This window comes from Oncorhynchus mykiss, chromosome 25 (assembly GCF_057628025.1).
Source record: "Oncorhynchus mykiss isolate SJ-2025 chromosome 25, ASM5762802v1, whole genome shotgun sequence".
Lineage (NCBI taxonomy): Eukaryota > Metazoa > Chordata > Actinopteri > Salmoniformes > Salmonidae > Oncorhynchus > Oncorhynchus mykiss.
The window spans coordinates 21,944,810-21,972,716 of NC_143046.1; the positions used below are offsets into that span (position 1 = coordinate 21,944,810).

Below are 27,907 nucleotides of genomic sequence, written 5' to 3' on the forward strand. Positions count from 1 at the left end.
TATATGCACTATATTTATTCAATAGGCACTGTATTTATTCTATAGGCACTGTATTTATTCTATATGCACTGTATTTATTATATAGGCACTGTATTTATTATATAGGCACTGTATTTATTATATAGGCACTGTATTTATTCTATATGCACTGTATTTATTCTATGGGCACTGTATTTATTCTATGGGCACTGTATTTATTCTATAGGCACTGTATTTATTCTATATGCACTGTATTTATTATATAGGCACTGTATTTATTATATAGGCACTGTATTTATTATATAGGCACTGTATTTATTATATAGGCACTGTATTTATTCTATATGCACTGTATTTATTCTATGGGCACTGTATTTATTCTATGGGCACTGTATTTATTCTATAGGCACTGTATTTATTCTATATGCACTGTATTTATTATATAGGCACTGTATTTATTATATAGGCACTGTATTTATTATATAGGCACTGTATTTATTCTATATGCACTGTATTTATTCTATAGGCACTGTATTTATTCTATATGCACTGTATTTATTCTATGGGCACTGTATTTATTATATAGGCACTGTATTTATTATATAGGCACTGTATTTATTCTATGGGCACTGTATTTATTCTATATGCACTGTATTTATTCTATGGGCACTGTATTTATTCTATGGGCACTGTATTTATTCTATGGGCACTGTATTTATTCTATAGGCACTGTATTTATTCTATAGGCACTGTATTTGGTTTTCATTGTAATGTAATGCTGTCATTTTACATATATGATCTATGTGGTGGAGTTAAATATGTCAAGCGTTCAATGGTTATAAATGTCAGCTACTATGGCAACTGCAGCTATAATCTTTCGAAGTTGCAAAAACTGAAATAGTGGATGTTTGCTATGGTGGACCTCTATTACCTACAGTATCCTCTCTGAAAGGGGAATGCTATGGCTGCTTCACCAGCACATCCTATTTACACCACTCAATAGTTCACTCAATAATCAGCAACATTGCCAGCTGTATGTTTATGATGAATTTGTTGAAATATTAAGGAGTAGTAAGGTTTCTTCAGACACCCAATCTACTTCTCAGCATGCAGATATACAGTAGCAGAGATGAATATGAAATGCTGTAAGAAGCTCAGACCTGATGGCCTGGCAGCACTCACCACTATGCTGTAAGAAGAAGCCCAGACCTGATGGCCTGGCAGCACTCACCACTATGCTGTAAGAAGAAGCCCAGATCTGATGGCCTGGCAGCACTCACCACTATGCTGTAAGAAGAAGCTCAAATCTAATGGCCTGGCAGCACTCACCACTATGCTGTAAGAAGAAGCCCAGACCTGATGGCCTGGCAGCACTCACAACTATGCTGTAAGAAGAAGCCCAGACCTCATGGCCTGGCAGCACTCACCACTATGCTGTAAGAAGAAGCCCCGACCTGATGGCCTGACAGCACTCACCACAATGCTGTAAGAAGAAGCCCAGACCTGATGGCCTGGCAGCACTCACCACTATGCTGTAAGAAGAAGCTCAGATCTGATGGCCTGGCAGCACTCACCACTATGCTGTAAGAAGAAGCTCAGATCTGATGGCCTGGCAGCACTCACCTCTATGCTGTAAGAAGAAGCCCAGATCTGATGGCCTGGCAGCACTCACCTCTATGCTGTAAGAAGAAGCTCAGATCTGATGGGCTGGCAGCACTCACCTCTATGCTGTAAGAAGAAGCCCAGATCTGATGGGCTGGCAGCACTCACCTCTATGCTGTAAGAAGAAGCCCAGATCTGATGGCATGGCAGCACTCACCACTACTGCTTTATAACTTTTCCATTCAGAAATTATACAACTCAACACCACCATCTTGTGGATATCAGAAATGCTTAGGCAGAATACATGTGAACGAGAAAAGGCTGTGTGTGTCAAATCAAATCAAATTGTATCGGTCACATACACATGGTTAGCAGATGTTAATGCGAGTGTGGCGAAATGCTTGTTCTTCTAGTTCCGACCGTGCAGTAATATCTAACAAGTAATCTAATAATTTCACAACAACTACCTTATACACACAATTGTAAAGGAATTAATAAGAATATGTACATATAAATATATGGATGAGCGACGGCAGTGCAGCATAGGCCAGATGCAGTAGATGGTATAGAGTACAGTATATACATATGAGATGAGTAATGTAGAGTATGTAAACATTATGTAAAGTGGCATTGTTTAAAGTGACTAGTGATATATTTATGACATCCAATTTTTAATTATTGAAGTGGCTAGAGATTTGAGTCAGTATTTTGGCAGCAGCCACTCAATGTTATTGGTGGCTGTTTAACAGTCTGATGGCCTTGAGATAAAGTTTTCTTTCCAGTCTCTAGGTCCCAGCTTTGATGCACCTGTACTGACCTCGCCTTCTGGATGATAGCGGGGTGAACAGGCAGTAGCTCGGGTGGCTGTTGTCCTTGATGATCTTTTTGGTCTGTGTGTGTATGCATGTGTGTATGTGTGTGTGTGTTTGTTTGAGGGCCTCACAAAGCATATATTGTCTTTTTTCCTTAAGCTAATCACGTCATATTTTGTTCATATTCATTGATTTGGACATCAGTCGAACCATGTAACAAAGTACCAAAGGCTGTCCTTACACAGCTTAATACTCTATTACATTCTTTCTATTGATTATTTTACTTTCATGCTATGCATTGGAGAGCTGATTCTCTCTAGGTTTGTGTGGGGAACGTAGTGTTATTTGGGCTCTGGCTTTTTACATTTTTTCCATTGACATCCCGATCAACATGGGCATGCCTCTTTGCCCCTTTTGTTTGGTTGCAGCAGCCCACTACTATTGTAAACAGTCCACCAGAAACCTGTCTGTATGTCAACCATTACCATCCCCTGGCCCTTACACTACAGGTATACAGCAGGACAAATCAAGGACCCAAACACACAGGAGGCTGCTGAGTGGACGACGGCTCATAAAAATGGCTGGATTGGAGTGAATACCGAAAACACGGAAACTATGTGTTTGAAGAGTTCGATACCATTCCATTGATTCTGTTCCAGCCATTACTAGGAGCCCGTCCTCCCCAGTTAAGGTGCCACCAACCTCCTGTGCAACCTGGCAATTGTGACACAGCAGTTCATTCATATAAAGTATGTTAGATTGAAGTATTGAGTTGCCACTTGGTATCAACCATTCTTTCTTGTGTGAATATTTAGCTAACAAATATTTAATATTCAAATCATTTTCAATTCCAATGTTCCGTACATAAATGTTTGCCTATATTTCTCAAGCTTTTTAAAAACAACTTTGAAAAGAACCAGTGGGGTAATGAGCTAAATATGAATCTAGTTTTATAAGATATTTTATATAATCCATAACAGGTTTCACTAGACAGGTTTCAGAAGCCTGCTTGCTTAGTAAATTTCAGTCTGGCAAATCCTGAGAGTCTATCCAACACTGTATATATTTCCAAGGCATAACTTCACTATAATGTTATTATATTTTCTGCACATACAGTGCCAACGTTGTTTAAATGCGAATTGTGATGCAGGACAAGCTGATGTCATTATTCTGCATGAAACAGAACCAGCTGTATGTACCATGTGGCAGCAGCTGTAGCAGCAACCTTTGCCTGTCTGCGTCTGTGCATCTAAAATAGCCCCCTATTCCCTTTGTACTGCACTACTTCTGACCAGGGCCCATACTAGGGCCCATACTAGGGCCCAGCTCCACCATTTGGGATGCACATTGTTTTGCATGCCAGTCCCCAGGGTTATGTTATTTATACACTGTCAAGAGAAGGCAAATAACACTTATTTGTGTTTGCAGCCAAGTGAAACCATGCTAGAATAATAGGTCCTCTCAAACATGACACATCCAAGTGAAACCATGTAGAGTAATGGGTCCTCTCAAACATGACCCATCCAAGTGAAACCATGTAGAATAATAGGTCCTCTCAAACATGACACATCCAAGTGAAACCATGTAGAATAATGGGTCCTCTCAAACATGACCCATCCAAGTGAAACCATGTAGAATAATGGGTCCTCTCAAACATGACCCATCCAAGTGAAACCATGCTAGAATAATGGATCCTCTCAAACATGACCCATCCAAGTGAAACCATGTAGAATAATAGGTCCTCTCAAACATGACACATCCAAGTGAAACCATGCTAGAATAATGGATCCTCTCAAACATGACCCATCCAAGTGAAACCATGCTAGAATAATAGGTCCTCTCAAACATGACACATCCAAGTGAAACCATGTAGAATAATAAGTCCTCTCAAACATGACACATCCAAGTGAAACCATGTAGAATAATAGGTCCTCTCAAACATGACACATCCAAGTGAAACCATGTAGAATAATGGATCCTCTCAAACATGACACATCCAAGTGAAACCATGTAGAATAATAGGTCCTCTCAAACATGACACATCCAAGTGAAACCATGTAGAATAATGGATCCTCTCAAACATGACACATCCAAGTGAAACCATGTAGAATAATAGGTCCTCTCAAACATGACACATCCAAGTGAAACCATGTAGAATAATGGGTCCTCTCAAACATGACCCATCCAAGTGAAACCATGTAGAATAATGGATCCTCTCAAACATGACACATCCAAGTGAAACCATGTAGAATAATGGATCCTCTCAAACATGACACATCCAAGTGAAACCATGTAGAGTAATGGCTCCTCTCAAACATGACACATCCAAGTGAAACCATGTAGAATAATAGGTCCTCTCAAACATGACACATTCAAGTGAAACCATGTAGAATAATGGGTCCTCTCAAACATGACACATCCAAGTGAAACCATGTAGAATAATGGGTCCTCTCAAACATAACACATCCAAGTGAAACCATGTAGAATAATAGGTCCTCTCAAACATGACACATCCAAGTGAAACCATGTAGAATAATAGGTCCTCTCAAACATGACACATCCAAGTGAAACCATGTAGAATAGTGGATCCTCTCAAACATGACCCATCCAAGTGAAACCATGTAGAATAATGGGTCCTCTCAAACATGACCCATCCAAGTGAAACCATGTAGAATAATGGATCCTCTCAAACATGACACATCCAAGTGAAACCATGTAGAATAATGGATCCTCTCAAACATGACCCATCCAAGTGAAACCATGTAGAGTAATGGCTCCTCTCAAACATGACACATCCAAGTGAAACCATGTAGAATAATGGGTCCTCTCAAACATAACACATCCAAGTGAAACCATGTAGAATAATAGGTCCTCTCAAACATGACACATCCAAGTGAAACCATGTAGAATAATGGGTCCTCTCAAACATAACACATCCAAGTGAAACCATGTAGAGTAATGGCTCCTCTCAAACATGACACATCCAAGTGAAACCATGTAGAATAATAGGTCCTCTCAAACATGACCCATCCAAGTGAAACCATGTAGAATAATGGGTCCTCTCAAACATAACACATCCAAGTGAAACCATGTAGAATAATAGGTCCTCTCAAACATGACACATCCAAGTGAAACCATGTAGAATAATGGGTCCTCTCAAACATAACACATCCAAGTGAAACCATGTAGAGTAATGGCTCCTCTCAAACATGACACATCCAAGTGAAACCATGTAGAATAATGGGTCCTCTCAAACATAACACATCCAAGTGAAACCATGTAGAGTAATGGCTCCTCTCAAACATGACACATCCAAGTGAAACCATGTAGAATAATGGGTCCTCTCAAACATAACACATCCAAGTGAAACCATGTAGAGTAATGGCTCCTCTCAAACATGACCCATCCAAGTGAAACCATGTAGAATAGTGGGTCCTCTCAAACATGACCCATCCAAGTGAAACCATGTAGAATAGTGGGTCCTCTCAAACATGGCACATCCAAGTGAAACCATGTAGAATAATGGGTCCTCACAAACATGACCCATCCAAGTGAAACCATGTAGAATAATGGATCCTCTCAAATATGACCCATCCAAGTGAAACCATACTAGAATAACTGGTAATCTATGACACATCAGTTCCAAACTGAACAGTGAAAAGTCAGAGGGTATGAGACAGTTTAAGACTGGCGGCATCTGTCTGAACCGTGGAACAGGAGTAAAATACAACAGGGGGAAAAAATCATAACTACACTGTCTGTCTGTCTGTATCCAGGCAGAGGCAGGCACTCAGTTGAAAAATCTCAGTGCCAGCATATGTTGGCTGTTTGTATTATGAGAGCAACTGGCAGAAGTTGAACCATCTGGCTGAAGTTCAAGAGGCGTTTGAATACAGACCATTCTCCTAACCCTCCCCCCATGCACCCCCCTAAGATTTGCTTTGGAGTTAGTCAAAAAGGTTGCCAGAACCTGTGAATCATTGCAGTATGCCACTCGCAGAGAAATGAATGGTAGAAGTGTGTTTTTATTTTTACAGGAATGCATTGTTGTACTACTTCAGTTACTTTATGTGCAGTGGAGAGAGAGGCAATGGGGTGGCTGCAGTGTAGAGAGACGCAATGGGTGTCTACAGTGGAGAGAGAGGCAATGGGTGTCTACAGTGGAGAGAGAGGCAATGGGGTGGCTGCAGTGGAGAGAGAGGCAATGGGGAGGCTGCAGTGGAGAGAGAGGCAATGGGGTGGCTGCAGTGGAGAGAGAGGCAATGGGGTGGCTGCAGTGGAGAGAGAGGCAATGGGGTGGCTGCAGTGGAGAGAGAGGCAATGGGGTGGCTGCAGTGGAGAGATAGGCAATGGGGAGGCTGCAGTGGAGAGAGAGGCAATGGGGTGGCTGCAGAGGAGAGAGATGCAATGGGGTGGCTGCAGTGGAGAGAGAGGCAATGGGGTGCTGCAGTGGAGAGAGAGGCAATGGGGTGGCTGCAGTGGAGAGAGAGGCAATGGGGTGGCTGCAGTGGAGAGAGAGGCAATGGGGTGGCTGCAGTGGAGAGAGAGGCAATGGGGTGGCTGCAGTGGAGAGAGAGGCAATGGGGTGGCTGCAGTGGAGAGAGGCAATGGGGTGGCTGCAGTGGAGAGAGGCAATGGGGAGGCTACAGTGAAGAGAGAGGCAATGGGGTGGCTGCAGTGGAGATAGAGGCAATGGGGAGGCTGCAGTGGAGAGAGAGGCAATGGGGTGGCTGCAGTGGAGAGAGAGGCAATGGGGTGGCTGCAGTGGAGAGAGAGGCAATGGGGTGGCTGCAGTGGGGAGAGAGGCAATGGGGTGGCTGCAGTGGAGAGATAGGCAATGGGGAGGCTGCAGTGGAGAGAGAGGCAATGGGGTGGCTGCAGTGGAGAGAGAGGCAATGGGGTGGCTGCAGTGGAGAGAGAGGCAATGGGGTGGCTGCAGTGGAGAGAGAGGCAATGGGGTGCTGCAGTGGAGAGAGAGGCAATGGGGTGGCTGCAGTGGAGAGAGAGGCAATGGGGAGGCAGCAGTGGAGAGAGAGGCAATGGGGTGGCTGCAGTGGAGAGAGAGGCAATGGGGTGGCTGCAGTGGAGAGAGAGGCAATGGGGTGGCTGCAGTGGAGAGAGAGGCAATGGGGTGGCTGCAGTGGAGAGATAGGCAATGGGGAGGCTGCAGTGGAGAGAGAGGCAATGGGGTGGCTGCAGTGGAGAGAGAGGCAATGGGGTGGCTGCAGTGGAGAGAGAGGCAATGGGGTGGCTGCAGTGGAGAGAGAGGCAATGGGGTGGCTGCAGTGGAGAGATAGGCAATGGGGAGGCTGCAGTGGAGAGAGAGGCAATGGGGTGGCTGTAGAGGAGAGAGATGCAATGGGGTGGCTGCAGTGGAGAGAGAGGCAATGGGGTGGCTGCAGTGGAGAGAGGCAATGGGGTGGCTGCAGTGGAGAGAGAGGCAATGGGGTGGCTGCAGTGGAGAGAGATGCAATGGGGTGGCTGCAGTGGAGAGAGAGGCAATGGGGTGGCTGCAGTGGAGAGAGGCAATGGGGTGGCTGCAGTGGAGAGAGGCAATGGGGAGGCTACAGTGAAGAGAGAGGCAATGGGGTGGCTGCAGTGGAGAGAGAGGCAATGGGGTGGCTGCAGTGGAGAGAGAGGCAATGGGGTGGGTGCAGTGGAGAGAGAGGCAATGGGGTGGCTGCAGTGGAGAGAGATGCAATGGGGAGGCAGCAGTGGAGAGAGAGGCAATGGGGTGGCTGCAGTGGAGAGAGGCAATGGGGTGGCTGCAGTGAAGAGAGAGGCAATGGGGAGGCTGCAGTGGCGAGAGAAGCAATGGGGTGGCTGCAGTGGAGAGAGAGGCAATGGGGTGGCTGCAGTGGAGAGAGAGGCAATGGGGTGGCAGCAGTGAAGAGAGAGGCAAAGGGGTGGCTGCAGTGGAGAGAGAGGCAATGGGGTGGCTGCAGTGGAGAGAGAGGCAATGGGGTGGCTGCAGTGGAGAGAGAGGCAATGGGGTGGCAGCAGTGGAGAGAGAGGCAATGGGGTGGCTGCAGTGGAGAGAGAGGCAATGGGGTGGCTGCAGTGGAGCGAGAGGCAATGGGGTGGCTGCAGTGGAGAGAGAGGCAATGGGGTGGCTGCAGTGGAGAGAGAGGCAATAGGGTGGCTGCAGTGGAGAGATGCAATGGGGAGGCTACAGTGAAGAGAGAGGCAATGGGGTGGCTGCAGTGGAGAGAGAGGCAATGGGGTGGCTGCAGTGGAGAGAGAGGCAATGGGGTGGGTGCAGTGGAGAGAGAGGCAATGGGGTGGCTGCAGTGGAGAGAGATGCAATGGGGAGGCAGCAGTGGAGAGAGAGGCAATGGGGTGGCTGCAGTGGAGAGAGGCAATGGGGTGGCTGCAGTGAAGAGAGAGGCAATGGGGAGGCTGCAGTGGCGAGAGAAGCAATGGGGTGGCTGCAGTGGAGAGAGAGGCAATGGGGTGGCTGCAGTGGAGAGAGAGGCAATGGGGTGGCAGCAGTGAAGAGAGAGGCAAAGGGGTGGCTGCAGTGGAGAGAGAGGCAATGGGGTGGCTGCAGTGGAGAGAGAGGCAATGGGGTGGCTGCAGTGGAGAGAGAGGCAATGGGGTGGCAGCAGTGGAGAGAGAGGCAATGGGGTGGCTGCAGTGGAGAGAGAGGCAATGGGGTGGCTGCAGTGGAGCGAGAGGCAATGGGGTGGCTGCAGTGGAGAGAGAGGCAATGGGGTGGCTGCAGTGGAGAGAGAGGCAATAGGGTGGCTGCAGTGGAGAGATAGGCAATGGGGTGGCTGCAGTGGAGAGAGATGCAATGGGGTGGCTGCAGTGGAGAGAGAGGCAATGGAGTGGCTGCATAAAAATATAAATGTCAAACTCACTCCCACAACGCTAGAACCCCTCTATGTTAAAACATCCATGTTTAAACTCTCACACACAGAACCGGATCTCTCATACTCTCTTTCATTGTCTAATTCAACTTTACAGAAGAATGTCGTTATAACATAAGACGTTACTCTCTGCTAATTCATAATGGCTCCGCATTGTCTGTGTCCTGGCTAGAGAATGGGCCCTCTGTGACCTTACACAGTGGTTCTGTTCAGGGGTCAGCTGCCACAGACCCTGGGCTGCTCCTGCTACCGGTCACACTGTGTGGAGAATGACACAGTCACAGAGACTAGTCATCGTTAACCATGTGAGTCACTCATTAAGAATAGCAATGCCAGTCAGGAAGGAGCTGGAGGAACAGCATAGCAATGCACTGAAGCTGAATCTAACAGCTAAATCTGTTGTACATTACTTTTGATATTTCACAGTTTATGTTTTTTTGCTAATCATTTTGTCAACTAATGAGTAACAACATATTTAGAAACATGAAATATAAATGTTACCGTGAAAGAGTGATCAATAAATAATTTTGTATGGGACTGTCATTTTTTCCCCCTGCAGGCCAAGATCACTATTATATATTTGGATTGGGCAAGCTCTCATAATGCAGATGTTGACGTTTTCTTACAATGTTGTTATTATAGTCATACATGTTTCGGCTTAGGCTACTACTGTATATTATGTAATTGGTAAAACTATATGGAGATAAAAATAACTGAAGGCATGAACAATCAACGCGTTATTTTGCGCATGTTGCCTTGAACAGAGGAGAAAGTTGTTCAAAAAAGTGAACTTTTCGAATTTGGTTTTCTTGGGGAGAGTAGGGGGGGCTAGCTTCCTCAGCATATTCCGGGTTTCGCTGGATGAGAAGTTTCCTGTGTTGGTCGCTAGTGAGACTCGCTGCAGAAGCAGATAAACAATATGAACTGACACGGTGAAACCGTTAACTTTAGGAAAATCAAGTACATGTCCTCTTTCTAGTTGCAGTAGTCCGACAACGCCATAGCTATGGCGCGAGACTGCACTACACGAAGTTTGGACAATATTGACCTCTCTGCTTTGAGGGTGAGTTCTAGTTGTGCCAACGTCTAATTCATTGAAATGTAGGTTGACTTTTGTGTAAACATTGCGTAGTCGATGTTGGTTACAAAGTTTCAAACTGTAGTCTATTAATTTAAGGAAACGTCAGCTACATTGTAACAAAAAGTGAGCAACGTTGTAACAAATTGTTTGAGCTTTCCTGTCACAATATTAAGAAACCATTGATGCAATTTTCTGTACATGTTTTGCTTTCAGAAGTGAATATGTTTTTGCTTTGTCAGATTTACAACTGTTTCATAAGCAACTGAATGATTGGGGGTAAAATAACTTGAGTTAAAAAAAGTTGTCTAAGTTACAATAATAATGCAGTAGAAATATGGTGTTGGCATGGTACAAGTGTTGACAAATGAAACATACTTGTTTGGAGCCATGCCATGCAATATTCCGTTTAAATGATGACCTAAAGGTCCAACATTATTCTGATCAGGTGCTTTCAAAATTACTTTATTTATTTATGTCTGTGCCCTTTCAATTCATGTGAAGTAATGTAATGTTGTCGCCTTGTTTCAGGATCCTGCTGGGATATTTGAGCTGGTAGAAGTGGTTGGAAATGGAACATATGGGCAAGTCTACAAGGTTTGTAGTTTATGTCAGACCTACTTTCCTATTCTTGTCTTTGATCATGATTACAATTGCAGATGTGTTGTCAGTTGGAATGATTGACATTCAAAGGAGCATATTGAAAATACAATATGTAAATGTTGCATGATGGCACTCTCTCAATATTTAATTGAAGTTGAAAAGGAAAATGTATATAGTAGCACAACTACAGCTGACAGCAGACGTTAGTGTGACACTTGGTGTAGGTCTAATGAAAGTACTAACTACTAAGTGAGAAAAGCGAGTGAAAGAAACGGTGACCCAAATGCACTGTGTAGTAGCTTACAAACACAAGCATCTTTAACACTCTTGGGTGGAGTCCACTTCCTTATTGAAATCAGCATCACTGAAAGTTTCAGTGATGGTTTGTGGTTCTTTAAAAAAACATTTAAATTAGCTTGACCGGCAAAGCGAGTGGTGCTAGCCACATTCTCACAGATGTGTCAACTCAGAGTGTGAGCTAGCAGTTGGGTGAATACCTTAGGTTGCACAAGCCTTTGATTTACAAGAAGGTAACCCAGTCAAGATCCGGTGTAACATAAAAGAGATCAAGAATGCATGACATGATAAAAGCTTTTTTAATGTCACACAATTTTTGTCCACTTATACTCAAAAGTGCAAGAAGGTTGTCTGTTAATATCAATTCCTAAACAGTAGTTAGCATAGTTCCAAACTGAAAAGACAGACTGTCAACTCTGTTGTTATTGTAGTACACAGCATGTCAAAATCTCACCTGAATTTAATATATCTTTTCTGTTATATGGATCAATGTCAGAGTTGGCCATTAGTGGCCAGACAGCTTCCTCCTCTTCTTTCCTCTTCTGTGTGCAGTGCAGTGCACACTTTCAGACCTATAACAGGAACAGTGACTTCACACATATTCCAAATTCCTTGTCATTCTTCAGGTCAATGATTTCTATCTCACGTACACTGAGTGAACAAAACATTAGGAACACCATGACATAGACTAACCAGGTTAATCCAGGTGAAAGCTATGATCCCTTATTTATGTCACCTGTTAAATCCACTTAAATCAGTGTAGATTAAAGGGAGGAGACAGGTTAAAGATGGATTTTTAAGCCTTGAGGCAATTGAGACATGGACTGTGTATGTGTGTCATTCAGAGGCTGAATAGTCAAGAGAAAATATTTAAGTGCCTTTGAACGGGGTATGGCCATAGGTGCAGGGCACACCGGTTTGAGTGTGTCAAGAACTGCAACGCTGCTGGTTTTTCACACTCAACGGTTTCCTGTGTGTACCAAGAATGGTCCACCACCCAAAGGACATCCAGCAAACTTGACACAACTGTGGGAAGCATTGGAATCAACATGGGCCAGCATCCCTGTGGAACGCTTTTGACACCTTGTAGAGTCCATGCCTCGATGAATTGAGGCTGTTCTGAGGGCAAAGGGGTGTTTAACTCAATATTAGGAAGGTGTTCCTAATGTTTTGTTAGCTCTGTAAATGAACACCAAGAAGTGTGTTCAGTAATACTGCACACTTTAATCACCCAGCCAAACACTTCCTTCAAATGTGTTCATTTTCATGGTCATACAAACTGTATGTATTGTTTACATGCAATGAGAATGAATCCAGATAGGTTCTTGTATTTCACACTGTAATTCAGAATCCCTTTATTTGACATGAATAGTCTAAGGAAGGTGGTGAGCGTTTCTCAAAAATAATAATGTATTGTAGTTATTACACAATAAAACCTTAATAATAATATATTTATTTTGAACTGGCGTAACAAATCAGTGGTTTATGATACCATGTACTTGCATAAGTTGTTGACATTGTTGAGAAACATGAGGTAGTGGTCTTCTACAGCCCAGATTCATTAGTAGAGTAGAGGAAGTTGTCTCAAGACAGGTAGAGGGCGTGGTCACAGTGGTCATAATGGTCATAGTGGTCATAATGGTCATAGTGGTAATAATGGTCATAGTGGTCATAATGGTCATAATGATCATAGTGGTCATAGTGGTCATAGTGACCATAATGGTCATAGTGGTCATAATGGTCACAGTGGTCATAGTGGTCATAATGGTCACAGTGGTCAAAATGGTCATAGTGGTCACAGTGGCCATAATGGTCATAGTGGTCATAATGGTCACAGTAGTCATAGTGGTCACAGTGGTCATAGTTGCTACAGTGGTCATAGTGGTCACAGTAGTCACTGTGGTCATAATGGTCACAGTGGTCATAATGGTCATAGTGGTCATAGTGGTCATAATAGTCACAGTGGTCATAATGGTCATAGTGGTCACAGTGGTCACAGTGGCCATAATGGTAATAGTGATCATAATGGTCATAGTGGTCACAGTGGTCATAGTGACCATAATGGTCATAGTGGTCATAATGGTCACAGTGGTCATAGTGGTTATAATGGTCATAGTGGCCATAATGGTCATAGTGGTCATAATGGTCACAGTGGTCATAGTGGTCATAATAGTCACAGTGGTCATAATGGTCATAGTGGTCACAGTGGCCATAATGGTAATAGTGATCATAATGGTCATAGTGGTCACAGTGGTCATAGTGACCATAATGGTCATAGTGGTCATAATGGTCACAGTGGTCATAGTGGTCATAATGGTCACAGTGGTCAAAATGGTCATAGTGGTCACAGTGGTCACAGTGGCCATAATGGTCATAGTGGTCATAATGGTCACAGTAGTCATAGTGGTCACAGTGGTCATAGTTGCTACAGTGGTCATAGTGGTCACAGTAGTCACTGTGGTCATAATGGTCACAGTGGTCATAATGGTCATAGTGGTCATAATGGTCATAGTGGTCACAGTGGTCACAGTGGTCATAATGGTCACAGTGGTCATAGTGGTCACAGTAGTCACTGTGGTCATAATGGTCACAGTGGTCATAATGGTCACAGTGGTCATAATGGTCACAGTGGTCACAGTGGTCATAGTGGTCATAGTGGCCACAGTGGTCACAGTAGTCACTGTGGTCATAATGGTCACAGTGGTCACAGTGGCCATAATGGTCATAGTGGTCATAATGGTCACAGAGGTCATAATGGTCATAGTGGTCATAATGGTCACAGAGGTCATAATGGTCATAGTGGTCACAGTGGTCATAATGGTCACAGTGGTCATAGTGGTCATAGTGGTCACATTGCTCACAGTGGTCAAAGGGGTCACAGTGGTCACAGTGGTCATGCTGGTCATAGTGGTCATACTGGTCATAGTGGTCATACTGGTCATAGTGGTCATACTGGTCATAGTGGTCATAGTGGTCATAATGGTCATAGTGGTCATAATGGTCACAGTGGTCACAATGGTCATAGTGGTCATAGTTGGCATAGTGGTCACAGTGGTCATAGTTGTCATAATGGTCATAGTGGTCATAGTGGTCAAAGGGGTCACAGTGGTCATAGTGGTCACAGTGGTCATAGTGGCCATACTGATCATAGTGTTCTCAGAATCTTATTATTTGTATTTTTTTCTCCTCTACAATTTATCTGTTCTGAAAACATAACGTCAAAGGGAATGTGCGTCTGTGGAAAATATTGATTTTGAAATTGTTTATTGGGCTTGTTCTGAAGGCAGCACATCTTGTTTTACAGTACAGTCTGAAGTCTTGGTTTTAATCATCCACCCCCTTGGGGTTTCAGTGCAGATGTCTGATCCATGCCACAGTTTTGTTCAATGCTGAATCTTTTAGAAGTGACAATTACTGTCAGGCTGAGATAACAAAAAACAGTCCAGGGCCCGGTTTCCAAATAGCGATAGAACATAGGCTTACGAGTGTTTTAACGATGTATCTTTCCTACAACGGTCGAAGATGTAACATGCGTTTCCCAAAACACCACGCAGAGAGAATGTTTGCTAAGTGCGTCATCGAAATAAAGGGAGCGCTACTCTGGGTCAGCTTTCTCCATTCAAATGTTACCTTAACATTAGAATTATTCCACAATACTGACGACGGATCAGCTCCTAGAGATGTTATCACGTAATGGCTGCAAATATTGAGGCGGCTTATTCTAATGCTTACCCTATAATAATGCACTAAATCAAGATTTGGCACATCATTGCACATATATGCACACACTGGTCACACTGTATTTATTTATTTTGCTCCTTTTCACCACATTATTTATATTTCTACTTCGCACATTCTTCCACTGCAAATCTACCATTCCAGTGTTTTACTTGCTATATTGTATTTACTTTGCCACCATGGCCTTTTTTTGCCTTTAACTCCCTTATCTCACCTCATTTGCTCACATTGTATATAGACTTATTTTTCTACTGTATTATTGACTGTATGTTTGTTTTACTCCATGTGTAACTCTGTGTTGTTGTATGTGTCGAACTGCTTTGCTTTATCTTGGCCAGGTCGCAATTATAAATGAGAACTTGTTCTCAACTTGCCTACCTGGTTAAATAAAGGTGAAAAGAAATATATATATATACAGTGCCTTGCGAAAGTATTCGGCCACCTTGAACTTTGCGACCTTTTGCCACATTTCAGGCTTCAAACATAAAGATATAAAACTGTATTTTTTTGTGAAGAATCAACAACAAGTGGGACACAATCATGAAGTGGAACGACATTTATTGGATATTTCAAACTTTTTTAACAAATCAAAAACTGAAGAATTGGGCGTGCAAAATTATTCAGCCCCTTTACTTTCAGTGCAGCAAACTCTCTCCAGAAGTTCAGTGAAGATCTCTGAATGATCCAATGTTGACCTAAATGACTAATGATGATAAATACAATCCACCTGTGTGTAATCAAGTCACCGTATAAATGCACCTGCACTGTGATAGTCTCAGAGGTCCATTAAAAGCGCAGAGAGCATCATGAAGAACAAGGAACGCACCAGGCAGGTCCGAGATACTGTTGTGAAGAAGTTTAAAGCCGGATTTGGATACAAAAAGATTTCCCAAGCTTTAAACATCCCAAGGAGCACTGTGCAAGCGATAATATTGAAATGGAAGGAGGATCAGACCACTGCAAATTTACCAAGACCTGGCCGTCCCTCTAAACTTTCAGCTCATACAAGGAGAAGACTGATCAGAGATGCAGCCAAGAGGCCCATGATCACTCTGGATGAACTGCAGAGATCTACAGCTGAGGTGGGAGACTCTGTCCATAAGACAACAATCAGTCGTATATTGCACAAATCTGGCCTTTATGGAAGAGTGGCAAGAAGATAGCCATTTCTTAAAGATATCCATAAAAAGTGTTGTTTAAAGTTTGCCACAAGCCACCTGGGAGACACACCAAACATGTGGAAGAAGGTGCTCTGGTCAGATGAAACCAAAATTGAACTTTTTGGCAACAATGCAAAACGTTATGTTTGGCGTAAAAGCAACACAGCTCATCACCCTGAACACACCATGCCCACTGTCAAACATGGTGGTGGCAGCATCATGGTTTGGGCCTGCTTTTCTTCAGCAGGGACAGGGAAGATGGTTAAAATTAATGGGAAGATGGATGGAGCCAAATACAGGACCATTCTGGAAGAACCTGATGGAGTCTGCAAAAGACCTGAGACTGGGACGGAGATTTGTCTTCCAACAAGACAATGATCCAAAACATAAAGCAAAATCTACAATGGAATGGTTCAAAAATAAACATATCCAGGTGTTAGAATGGCCAAGTCAAAGTCCAGACCTGAATCCAATCGAGAATCTGTGGAAAGAACTGAAAACTGCTGTTCACAAATGCTCTCCATCCAACCTCACTGAGCTCGAGCTGTTTTGCAAGGGGGAATGGGAAAAAAATTCAGTCTCTCGATGTGCAAAACTGATAGAGACATACCCCAAGCGAGTTACAGCTGTAATCGCAGCAAAAGGTGGCGCTACAAAGTATTAACTTAAGGGGGCATAAGACACTGATGAGAATGTCAGCCCGGTAAATTCTCTAAAATGGGTGACCTTTGCCATATGATGTTCAATGTCTGTTCTTCAAAATACCAGTCCATACCATGTCATGCAAGATGAGATAGTATGTATCCAAATCAAATAATGAATAATGCTTGCAAGCAGCACAAAATTCTAACAACATATTACTACTATGTGTGTTATAAAATAATAGAACTTCAGTTAGTATCATCCTGATAATACTGTGCAGTTCTAGTATGCTAGGGCACCTGACTTGTTGTCATGCTCTGGAGAGGAAGACTTGGCACCGATGCTGGTCTATTGTTTCCAGTCTACGTTTACTTACATGGGACCCTGTTTTTGACCTGTTTAACACAGCATTCTTATCATCTCATTGTAAGTGCTGAATAATCATGTTTTTTTTATTGTAGTATTTTGGATAATCTTGTTATTGTCGTGTGTCTGACAGCCAGTGGTGGTCTTCATTTTAGAACCGCTCCTAATCTCCTCAGCTTTTAGGGTGAAGCAGTGGGTATGTCCTCATCATGTTTTCCAGGGGGTTATGTGTCTGGCCTCATCTTTGCATTCATCACAGGCATCAGAGTAATGGTTTTCTTAACATAGTAAATCTTACAGAGACCCATCAATGCTGGTTAAAAGGGTGGATTGTTAGCAAGGGTCACATGATGAGAGTAGTTTCCCCGAGGTAGTTCATCCTCTGGGGGCTTCATGTAGTTTGGCAGCAGAATAGGATGGTCCATTCAGAGAGGAGCTTGTGTGATAGGGTCTTTCACTCATTCCAGGGTAAACTTTAACATGTGACTAACCATCTTAGTAAGAATGAAAATGGATTGTGATTTGTTGCATCAGTGATCTCATCTGTGTCTTCTGGGGATACAGTACTCAAGAGTGTTGAAGTAATTAGGCGTACCGTAGATTGTGTAATTGTCAGTGTTTGACATGTTGTATTTGGTTTTAGCAATACATTCTTATTGTATGACGATAACTGTCTCAGTCCATATAGCAATATCTCATGCTATTGTTCTTAGGCTGACTATATCTAGGGTGTATTCTTCTTTTGAATGGGCACTTCCCTGTCTTGCAAAATGCAAACTCATGTAGTGTGAAAAAGTTGGTTAAAGCCAGGCTAGCAGTGCAGCAACAGAGCAGCACTGGAGAGGCGTCGTCATTTGCGTGCTTCTCAGGTCAGATATTGAGAAAGTCCCAGTATATTGGGAATCATCACGAAGCAGGCAGGGAGAGGAAATTGATTTCTGAACCTCAGCCGATGTTCAAACCACTGGGACACCTGCCTGGATCTGGTGGCGTTACTGTATCCCAGTCCCCTCAGCTCTGAGAAAGAGACATGGAAGGGCCCCGTCCTGGTGTTGAGATGTGGGCTCACTGGATGCGTCACGAATGGTACTCTATTCCCTATTTAGTGCACTACATTTGACCAGGGCCCATAGGGAAAAGGGTGCCATTTGGGATGCAGCTACCGAGTAGGTCTGTGTTTGGGTAGGGAACGGGAGAAGGCCCTCCCTATGCCCGCGTGGTAGGAACTGTGGTAGTGGGTAGGTGTTGGGCGATATACCCTTTCATAAGGAAATCAGTCAATTAATATAAATTCATTAGGCCCTAATCTATTGATTTCACATCACTAGGAATACATATATGGTAGGGGCGTGGATCAGAAAACCAGTCAGTATCTGGTGTGACCACTATTTGCCTCATGCAGCGCAACACATCTCCTTCGCATAGAGTTGATCATGCTGTTGATTGTGGCCTATGGAATGATGTCCCGCTACTCTTCAATGGCTGTGCAAAGTTACTGGATATTAGAGGGAACTGGAACACACAGTCGTACACGTCGATCCAGAGCATCCAAAACATGCTCAATGGGTGATATGTCTGGTGAGTATGCAGGCCATGGAAGAACTGGGACATTTTCAGCTTCCAGGAATTGTGTACAGATCCTTGCGACATGGGGCTGTGCATTATCATGCTGAAAAATGAGGTGATGGCGGGGGATGAATGGCACTACAATGGGCCACAGGATTTCGTCACGGTTTCTCTGTAAATTGAAATTGCCATTGATAAATTGCAATTGTGTTTGTTGTCTGTAGCTTATGTCTGCCCATACCATAACCCCACTGCCACAATGTGGAACTCTGTTCACAATGTTTGCCCACACAATGCTTGCCCACACAATGCCATATACTTGGTCTGCAAATGTGAGGCCAGTTGGATGTACTACCAAGTTTTCAAAAATGAAGTTAGAGGTTGCTTATGGTAGAGAAATGAACATTCAATTATCTGGCAACAGCTCTGGTGGACATTCCTGCAGTATGCATTCCAATTGCACGCCCCCTCAAAACTTGAGACATCTGTGGCATTATGTTGTGTGACAAAACTGCACATATTAGAGTGGCCTTTTATTATCCCCAGCACAAGGTGCACCTGTGTAATGATCATGCTATTTAATCAGCTTCTTGATACGCCATACCTGTCAGGTGGAGGGATTATCTTGGCCAAGGAGAAATGGTCACTAACAGGGATGTAATCAAATGTGTCCACATTTGAGAGAAATGTCTGCAATATTTTATTTCAGCTCATGAAACATGGGACCAATCACTTTACATGTTGTGTTTAGACTTTTGTTCAGTGTATAAGAAATCTAAGATGTGTCAAATAAATTATATCCAGCTCGGGGCTCCAGTTATGCATTTGGTTTGTTAACTTGCTAGCTAAGTTGCTGGATGTCAAGATCAAGCTTCTTGGTTACATCAGAGACATTCAATCCCCTCCTGGATCAAGATCCCTGTTGCCTAAATTGTTCTGTGCATATATAAAAATGTATGTATGTATATATTTATTTTCAGAATGTGAAATGTCAGAATAATAGGAGGAGAGAATCATTTATTCGTGACTAGGGTGTGTTCTAGTCTTGAATTTCAATGTTGGTGTGATTCCCAATGGTTCCCAATTGGAGGCAGCTGATGATCGTTGCCTCTAACTGGGGATCATATTTAGTGTGGTCCTTTTCCCACATGCGTTTGTGGGATATTGTTTCGTTTTGGTTTAGTGCTATGTGCGCTACGAACTGCACGTTAGTTTATTCTTTGTTGTTTTTGAAGGTTCACTTTAATAAATATGTGGAACTCTACTCACACTGCGCCTCGGTCCGCTCATTATGTATTCAACAAACGTGACAGAATATCCCACCACTACAGGACCAAGCAGCGTACCATTTAGGTAAAGGAGAGCTGGACATGGGAGGAAATAATGGGTGGATGCGAGACCCTTCCTTGGCGGGAGTCGCCACGGAGATTGGGAGGATAGCGAAGACACCGCAGTCCGCGGCCACAGGAACCTAAAGATTTTTTTGGGGGGGGGGCACAAGGGGCTGTCGGTCGAGCCGAGGAGAGAGCCAGAGACCGTTGGGGAGTCGATGGAGCTGTTGGAGGAGGGAGATCGAGATGTTGGTTAGGTGTATTCTGCAGCGCACACGCCCTGAAGAGCGTGTCATCAGTCCGGTGAAACATGTAACGGCTCCACGCATCAGGCCTTCAGTGCGCTTCCCCAGCCCTGTACGTCCTGTGCCGGTTCCTCGTACTCGCCCTGAAGAGTGTGTCATCAGTCCGGTGTCACCTGTGCTGGCTCCACGCACCAGGCCTCCAGTGCGCCTCCCCAGCCCGGTACGTCCTGTGCCGGCTCCCCGCACTCGCCCTGAAGAGCGTGTCATCAGTCCGATGCGACCTGCGCCGATGCCCAGTCCAGGCACGGTATCCAGTCCCGCTCCAAGGCCGGAGCCTTCCTCTGCGCCGGTGTCCAGTCCAGGCACGGCGTCCCACCCAGCTCCATGGCCGGAGCCTTCCTCTGCGCCAATGCCCAGCCCAGGCACGGTGTCCAGTCCCGCTCCATGGCAGGAACCTTCCTCTGCGCCGGTGCCCAGTCCAGGCACGGTGTCCAGTCCCGCTCCATGGCAGGAACCTTCCTCTGCGCCAGGGCCCAGTCCAGGCACGGTGTCCAGTCCCGCTCCATTGCAGGAACCTTCCTCTGCGCCGGTGCCCAGTCCAGGCACGGTGTCCAGTCCCGCTCCATGGCAGGAACCTTCCTCTGCGCCGGTGCCCAGTCCAGGCATGGTGTCCAGTCCTGCTCCATGGCCGGATCCGTGGGTTGAGAGGGTGCTATGTCCCGCACCAGAGCCGCCACCGACCCACCCTAACCCTCCCCATCCAGATTGAGGTTTTGCAGTCGGAATCCGCACCTTTGGGGGGGGGGGGTACTGTCACACCCTGACCATAGGAGGCCTTGGGGTTCTCTATGGTGCAATAGGTCAGAACGTGACTAGGGGGTGTTCTAGTCTTGAATTTCTATGTTGGTGTGAGTATGGTTCCCAATTGGAGGCAACTGATGATCGTTGCCTCTAATTGGGGATTCTATTTAGTGTGGTCCTTTTCCCACCTGCGTTTGTGTGATATTGTTTCGTTTTTGTTTAGGGCTATGTGCACTACGAACTGCACATTAGTTTATTCTTTGTTGTTTTTGAAGGTTCACTTTAATAAATATGTGGAACTCTACTCACGCTGTGCCTTGGTCCGCTCATTATGTAATCAACGAACGTGACATTATTTCAGCTTTTATTTCTTTCATCACATTCCCAGTGGGTCAGAAGTTTACATACACTCAATTAGTATTTGGTAGCATTGCCTTCAAATTATTTAACTTGGGTCAAACGTTTCAGGTAGCCTTCCACAAGCTTCTCACAAGAAGTTGGGTGAATTTTGACCCTTTCCTGCTATTGTTTGTACTGATGAACGTGGTACCTTCAGGCGTTTGGAAATTGCTCCCAAGGATGGACCAATCTTGGAGGTCTAAAAATAATGTCCGGTGACCACTGCAAATCTACCAAGACCTGGCCTTCCCTCTAAACTTTCAGCTCATACAAGGAGAAGACTGATCAGAGATGCAGCCAAGAGGCCCATGATCACTCTGGATGAACTGCAGAGATCTACAGCTGAGGTGGGAGACTCTGTCCATAGGACAACAATCAATCGTATATTGCACAAATCTGGCCTTTATGGAAGAGTGACAAGAAGAAAGCCATTTCTTAAAGATATCCATAAAAAGTGTTGTTTAAAGTTTGCCACAAGCCACCTGGGAGACACACCAAACATGTGGAAGAAGGTGCTCTGGTCAGATGAAACCAAAATTGAACTTTTTGGCAACAATGCAAAACGTTATTTTTGGCGTAAAAGCAACACAGCTCATCACCCTGAACACACCATGCCCACTGTCAAACATGGTGGTGGCAGCATCATGGTTTGGGCCTGCTTTTCTTCAGCAGGGACAGGGAAGATGGTTAAAATTAATGGGAAGATGGATGGATCCAAATACAGGACCATTCTGGAAGAAAACCTGATGGAGTCTGCAAAAGACCTGAGACTGGGACGGAGATTTGTCTTCCAACAAGACAATGATCCAAAACATAAAGCAAAATCTACAATGGAATGGTTCAAAAATAAACATATCCAGGTGTTAGAATGGCCAAGTCAAAGTCCAGACCTGAATCCAATCGAGAATCTGTGGAAAGAACTGAAAACTGCTGTTCACAAATGCTCTCCATCCAACCTCACTGAGCTCGAGCTGTTTTGCAAGGGGGAATGGGAAAAAAATTCAGTCTCTCGATGTGCAAAACTGATAGAGACATACCCCAAGCGAGTTACAGCTGTAATCGCAGCAAAAGGTGGCGCTACAAAGTATTAACTTAAGGGGGCATAAGACACTGATGAGAATGTCAGCCCGGTAAATTCTCTAAAATGGGTGACCTTTGCCATATGATGTTCAATGTCTGTTCTTCAAAATACCAGTCCATACCATGTCATGCAAGATGAGATAGTATGTATCCAAATCAAATAATGAATAATGCTTGCAAGCAGCACAAAATTCTAACAACATATTACTACTATGTGTGTTATAAAATAATAGAACTTCAGTTAGTATCATCCTGATAATACTGTGCAGTTCTAGTATGCTAGGGCACCTGACTTGTTGTCATGCTCTGGAGAGGAAGACTTGGCACCGATGCTGGTCTATTGTTTCCAGTCTACGTTTACTTACATGGGACCCTGTTTTTGACCTGTTTAACACAGCATTCTTATCATCTCATTGTAAGTGCTGAATAATCATGTTTTTTTTATTGTAGTATTTTGGATAATCTTGTTATTGTCGTGTGTCTGACAGCCAGTGGTGGTCTTCATTTTAGAACCGCTCCTAATCTCCTCAGCTTTTAGGGTGAAGCAGTGGGTATGTCCTCATCATGTTTTCCAGGGGGTTATGTGTCTGGCCTCATCTTTGCATTCATCACAGGCATCAGAGTAATGGTTTTCTTAACATAGTAAATCTTACAGAGACCCATCAATGCTGGTTAAAAGGGTGGATTGTTAGCAAGGGTCACATGATGAGAGTAGTTTCCCCGAGGTAGTTCATCCTCTGGGGGCTTCATGTAGTTTGGCAGCAGAATAGGATGGTCAATTCAGAGAGGAGCTTGTGTGATAGGGTCTTTCACTCATTCCAGGGTAAACTTTAACATGTGACTAACCATCTTAGTAAGAATGAAAATGGATTGTGATTTGTTGCATCAGTGATCTCATCTGTGTCTTCTGGGGATACAGTACTCAAGAGTGTTGAAGTAATTAGGCGTACCGTAGATTGTGTAATTGTCAGTGTTTGACATGTTGTATTTGGTTTTAGCAATACATTCTTATTGTATGACGATAACTGTCTCAGTCCATATAGCAATATCTCATGCTATTGTTCTTAGGCTGACTATATCTAGGGTGTATTCTTCTTTTGAATGGGCACTTCCCTGTCTTGCAAAATGCAAACTCATGTAGTGTGAAAAAGTTGGTTAAAGCCAGGCTAGCAGTGCAGCAACAGAGCAGCACTGGAGAGGCGTCGTCATTTGCGTGCTTCTCAGGTCAGATATTGAGAAAGTCCCAGTATATTGGGAATCATCACGAAGCAGGCAGGGAGAGGAAATTGATTTCTGAACCTCAGCCGATGTTCAAACCACTGGGACACCTGCCTGGATCTGGTGGCGTTACTGTATCCCAGTCCCCTCAGCTCTGAGAAAGAGACATGGAAGGGCCCCGTCCTGGTGTTGAGATGTGGGCTCACTGGATGCGTCACGAATGGTACTCTATTCCCTATTTAGTGCACTACATTTGACCAGGGCCCATAGGGAAAAGGGTGCCATTTGGGATGCAGCTACCGAGTAGGTCTGTGTTTGGGTAGGGAACGGGAGAAGGCCCTCCCTATGCCCGCGTGGTAGGAACTGTGGTAGTGGGTAGGTGTTGGGCGATATACCCTTTCATAAGGAAATCAGTCAATTAATATAAATTCATTAGGCCCTAATCTATTGATTTCACATCACTAGGAATACATATATGGTAGGGGCGTGGATCAGAAAACCAGTCAGTATCTGGTGTGACCACTATTTGCCTCATGCAGCGCAACACATCTCCTTCGCATAGAGTTGATCATGCTGTTGATTGTGGCCTATGGAATGATGTCCCGCTACTCTTCAATGGCTGTGCAAAGTTACTGGATATTAGAGGGAACTGGAACACACAGTCGTACACGTCGATCCAGAGCATCCAAAACATGCTCAATGGGTGATATGTCTGGTGAGTATGCAGGCCATGGAAGAACTGGGACATTTTCAGCTTCCAGGAATTGTGTACAGATCCTTGCGACATGGGGCTGTGCATTATCATGCTGAAAAATGAGGTGATGGCGGGGGATGAATGGCACTACAATGGGCCACAGGATTTCGTCACGGTTTCTCTGTAAATTGAAATTGCCATTGATAAATTGCAATTGTGTTTGTTGTCTGTAGCTTATGTCTGCCCATACCATAACCCCACTGCCACAATGTGGAACTCTGTTCACAATGTTTGCCCACACAATGCTTGCCCACACAATGCCATATACTTGGTCTGCAAATGTGAGGCCAGTTGGATGTACTACCAAGTTTTCAAAAATGAAGTTAGAGGTTGCTTATGGTAGAGAAATGAACATTCAATTATCTGGCAACAGCTCTGGTGGACATTCCTGCAGTATGCATTCCAATTGCACGCCCCCTCAAAACTTGAGACATCTGTGGCATTATGTTGTGTGACAAAACTGCACATATTAGAGTGGCCTTTTATTATCCCCAGCACAAGGTGCACCTGTGTAATGATCATGCTATTTAATCAGCTTCTTGATACGCCATACCTGTCAGGTGGAGGGATTATCTTGGCCAAGGAGAAATGGTCACTAACAGGGATGTAATCAAATGTGTCCACATTTGAGAGAAATGTCTGCAATATTTTATTTCAGCTCATGAAACATGGGACCAATCACTTTACATGTTGTGTTTAGACTTTTGTTCAGTGTATAAGAAATCTAAGATGTGTCAAATAAATTATATCCAGCTCGGGGCTCCAGTTATGCATTTGGTTTGTTAACTTGCTAGCTAAGTTGCTGGATGTCAAGATCAAGCTTCTTGGTTACATCAGAGACATTCAATCCCCTCCTGGATCAAGATCCCTGTTGCCTAAATTGTTCTGTGCATATATAAAAATGTATGTATGTATATATTTATTTTCAGAATGTGAAATGTCAGAATAATAGGAGGAGAGAATCATTTATTCGTGACTAGGGTGTGTTCTAGTCTTGAATTTCAATGTTGGTGTGATTCCCAATGGTTCCCAATTGGAGGCAGCTGATGATCGTTGCCTCTAACTGGGGATCATATTTAGTGTGGTCCTTTTCCCACATGCGTTTGTGGGATATTGTTTCGTTTTGGTTTAGTGCTATGTGCGCTACGAACTGCACGTTAGTTTATTCTTTGTTGTTTTTGAAGGTTCACTTTAATAAATATGTGGAACTCTACTCACACTGCGCCTCGGTCCGCTCATTATGTATTCAACAAACGTGACAGAATATCCCACCACTACAGGACCAAGCAGCGTACCATTTAGGTAAAGGAGAGCTGGACATGGGAGGAAATAATGGGTGGATGCGAGACCCTTCCTTGGCGGGAGTCGCCACGGAGATTGGGAGGATAGCGAAGACACCGCAGTCCGCGGCCACAGGAACTTAAAGATTTTTTTTGGGGGGGGGCACAAGGGGCTGTCGGTCGAGCCGAGGAGAGAGCCAGAGACCGTTGGGGAGTCGATGGAGCTGTTGGAGGAGGGAGATCGAGATGTTGGTTAGGTGTATTCTGCAGCGCACACGCCCTGAAGAGCGTGTCATCAGTCCGGTGAAACATGTAACGGCTCCACGCATCAGGCCTTCAGTGCGCTTCCCCAGCCCTGTACGTCCTGTGCCGGTTCCTCGTACTCGCCCTGAAGAGTGTGTCATCAGTCCGGTGTCACCTGTGCTGGCTCCACGCACCAGGCCTCCAGTGCGCCTCCCCAGCCCGGTACGTCCTGTGCCGGCTCCCCGCACTCGCCCTGAAGAGCGTGTCATCAGTCCGATGCGACCTGCGCCGATGCCCAGTCCAGGCACGGTATCCAGTCCCGCTCCAAGGCCGGAGCCTTCCTCTGCGCCGGTGTCCAGTCCAGGCACGGCGTCCCACCCAGCTCCATGGCCGGAGCCTTCCTCTGCGCCAATGCCCAGCCCAGGCACGGTGTCCAGTCCCGCTCCATGGCAGGAACCTTCCTCTGCGCCGGTGCCCAGTCCAGGCACGGTGTCCAGTCCCGCTCCATGGCAGGAACCTTCCTCTGCGCCAGGGCCCAGTCCAGGCACGGTGTCCAGTCCCGCTCCATTGCAGGAACCTTCCTCTGCGCCGGTGCCCAGTCCAGGCACGGTGTCCAGTCCCGCTCCATGGCAGGAACCTTCCTCTGCGCCGGTGCCCAGTCCAGGCATGGTGTCCAGTCCTGCTCCATGGCCGGATCCGTGGGTTGAGAGGGTGCTATGTCCCGCACCAGAGCCGCCACCGACCCACCCTAACCCTCCCCATCCAGATTGAGGTTTTGCAGTCGGAATCCGCACCTTTGGGGGGGGGGGGTACTGTCACACCCTGACCATAGGAGGCCTTGGGGTTCTCTATGGTGCAATAGGTCAGAACGTGACTAGGGGGTGTTCTAGTCTTGAATTTCTATGTTGGTGTGAGTATGGTTCCCAATTGGAGGCAACTGATGATCGTTGCCTCTAATTGGGGATTCTATTTAGTGTGGTCCTTTTCCCACCTGCGTTTGTGTGATATTGTTTCGTTTTTGTTTAGGGCTATGTGCACTACGAACTGCACATTAGTTTATTCTTTGTTGTTTTTGAAGGTTCACTTTAATAAATATGTGGAACTCTACTCACGCTGTGCCTTGGTCCGCTCATTATGTAATCAACGAACGTGACATTATTTCAGCTTTTATTTCTTTCATCACATTCCCAGTGGGTCAGAAGTTTACATACACTCAATTAGTATTTGGTAGCATTGCCTTCAAATTATTTAACTTGGGTCAAACGTTTCAGGTAGCCTTCCACAAGCTTCTCACAAGAAGTTGGGTGAATTTTGACCCTTTCCTGCTATTGTTTGTACTGATGAACGTGGTACCTTCAGGCGTTTGGAAATTGCTCCCAAGGATGGACCAATCTTGGAGGTCTAAAAATAATGTCCGGTGACCACTGCAAATCTACCAAGACCTGGCCTTCCCTCTAAACTTTCAGCTCATACAAGGAGAAGACTGATCAGAGATGCAGCCAAGAGGCCCATGATCACTCTGGATGAACTGCAGAGATCTACAGCTGAGGTGGGAGACTCTGTCCATAGGACAACAATCAATCGTATATTGCACAAATCTGGCCTTTATGGAAGAGTGACAAGAAGAAAGCCATTTCTTAAAGATATCCATAAAAAGTGTTGTTTAAAGTTTGCCACAAGCCACCTGGGAGACACACCAAACATGTGGAAGAAGGTGCTCTGGTCAGATGAAACCAAAATTGAACTTTTTGGCAACAATGCAAAACGTTATTTTTGGCGTAAAAGCAACACAGCTCATCACCCTGAACACACCATGCCCACTGTCAAACATGGTGGTGGCA

At 44.8% G+C, this 27,907-nt stretch overlaps 1 protein-coding gene across 22 annotated transcripts in view; it reads left to right on the forward strand.

The window, feature by feature from the left end:
- Positions 1–9,847: 9,847 nt before the first annotated feature.
- LOC110504401 (mitogen-activated protein kinase kinase kinase kinase 4) overlaps positions 9,848–27,907 on the forward strand; it is a 130,256-nt gene continuing 112,196 nt past the window's right edge. For all 22 annotated transcript variants that reach the window (XR_016491567.1, XR_016491564.1, XR_016491565.1 and 19 more), the window contains exons 1-2: positions 9,848–10,328; positions 10,875–10,940. Coding sequence is in view for 16 of the 22 variants with exons in the window: in XM_036970522.2 (XP_036826417.2) it covers positions 10,272–10,328; positions 10,875–10,940 (123 nt within the window). In the remaining 6 variants the exon portion in view is untranslated. The remainder of the gene's footprint in view (positions 10,329–10,874; positions 10,941–27,907) is intronic.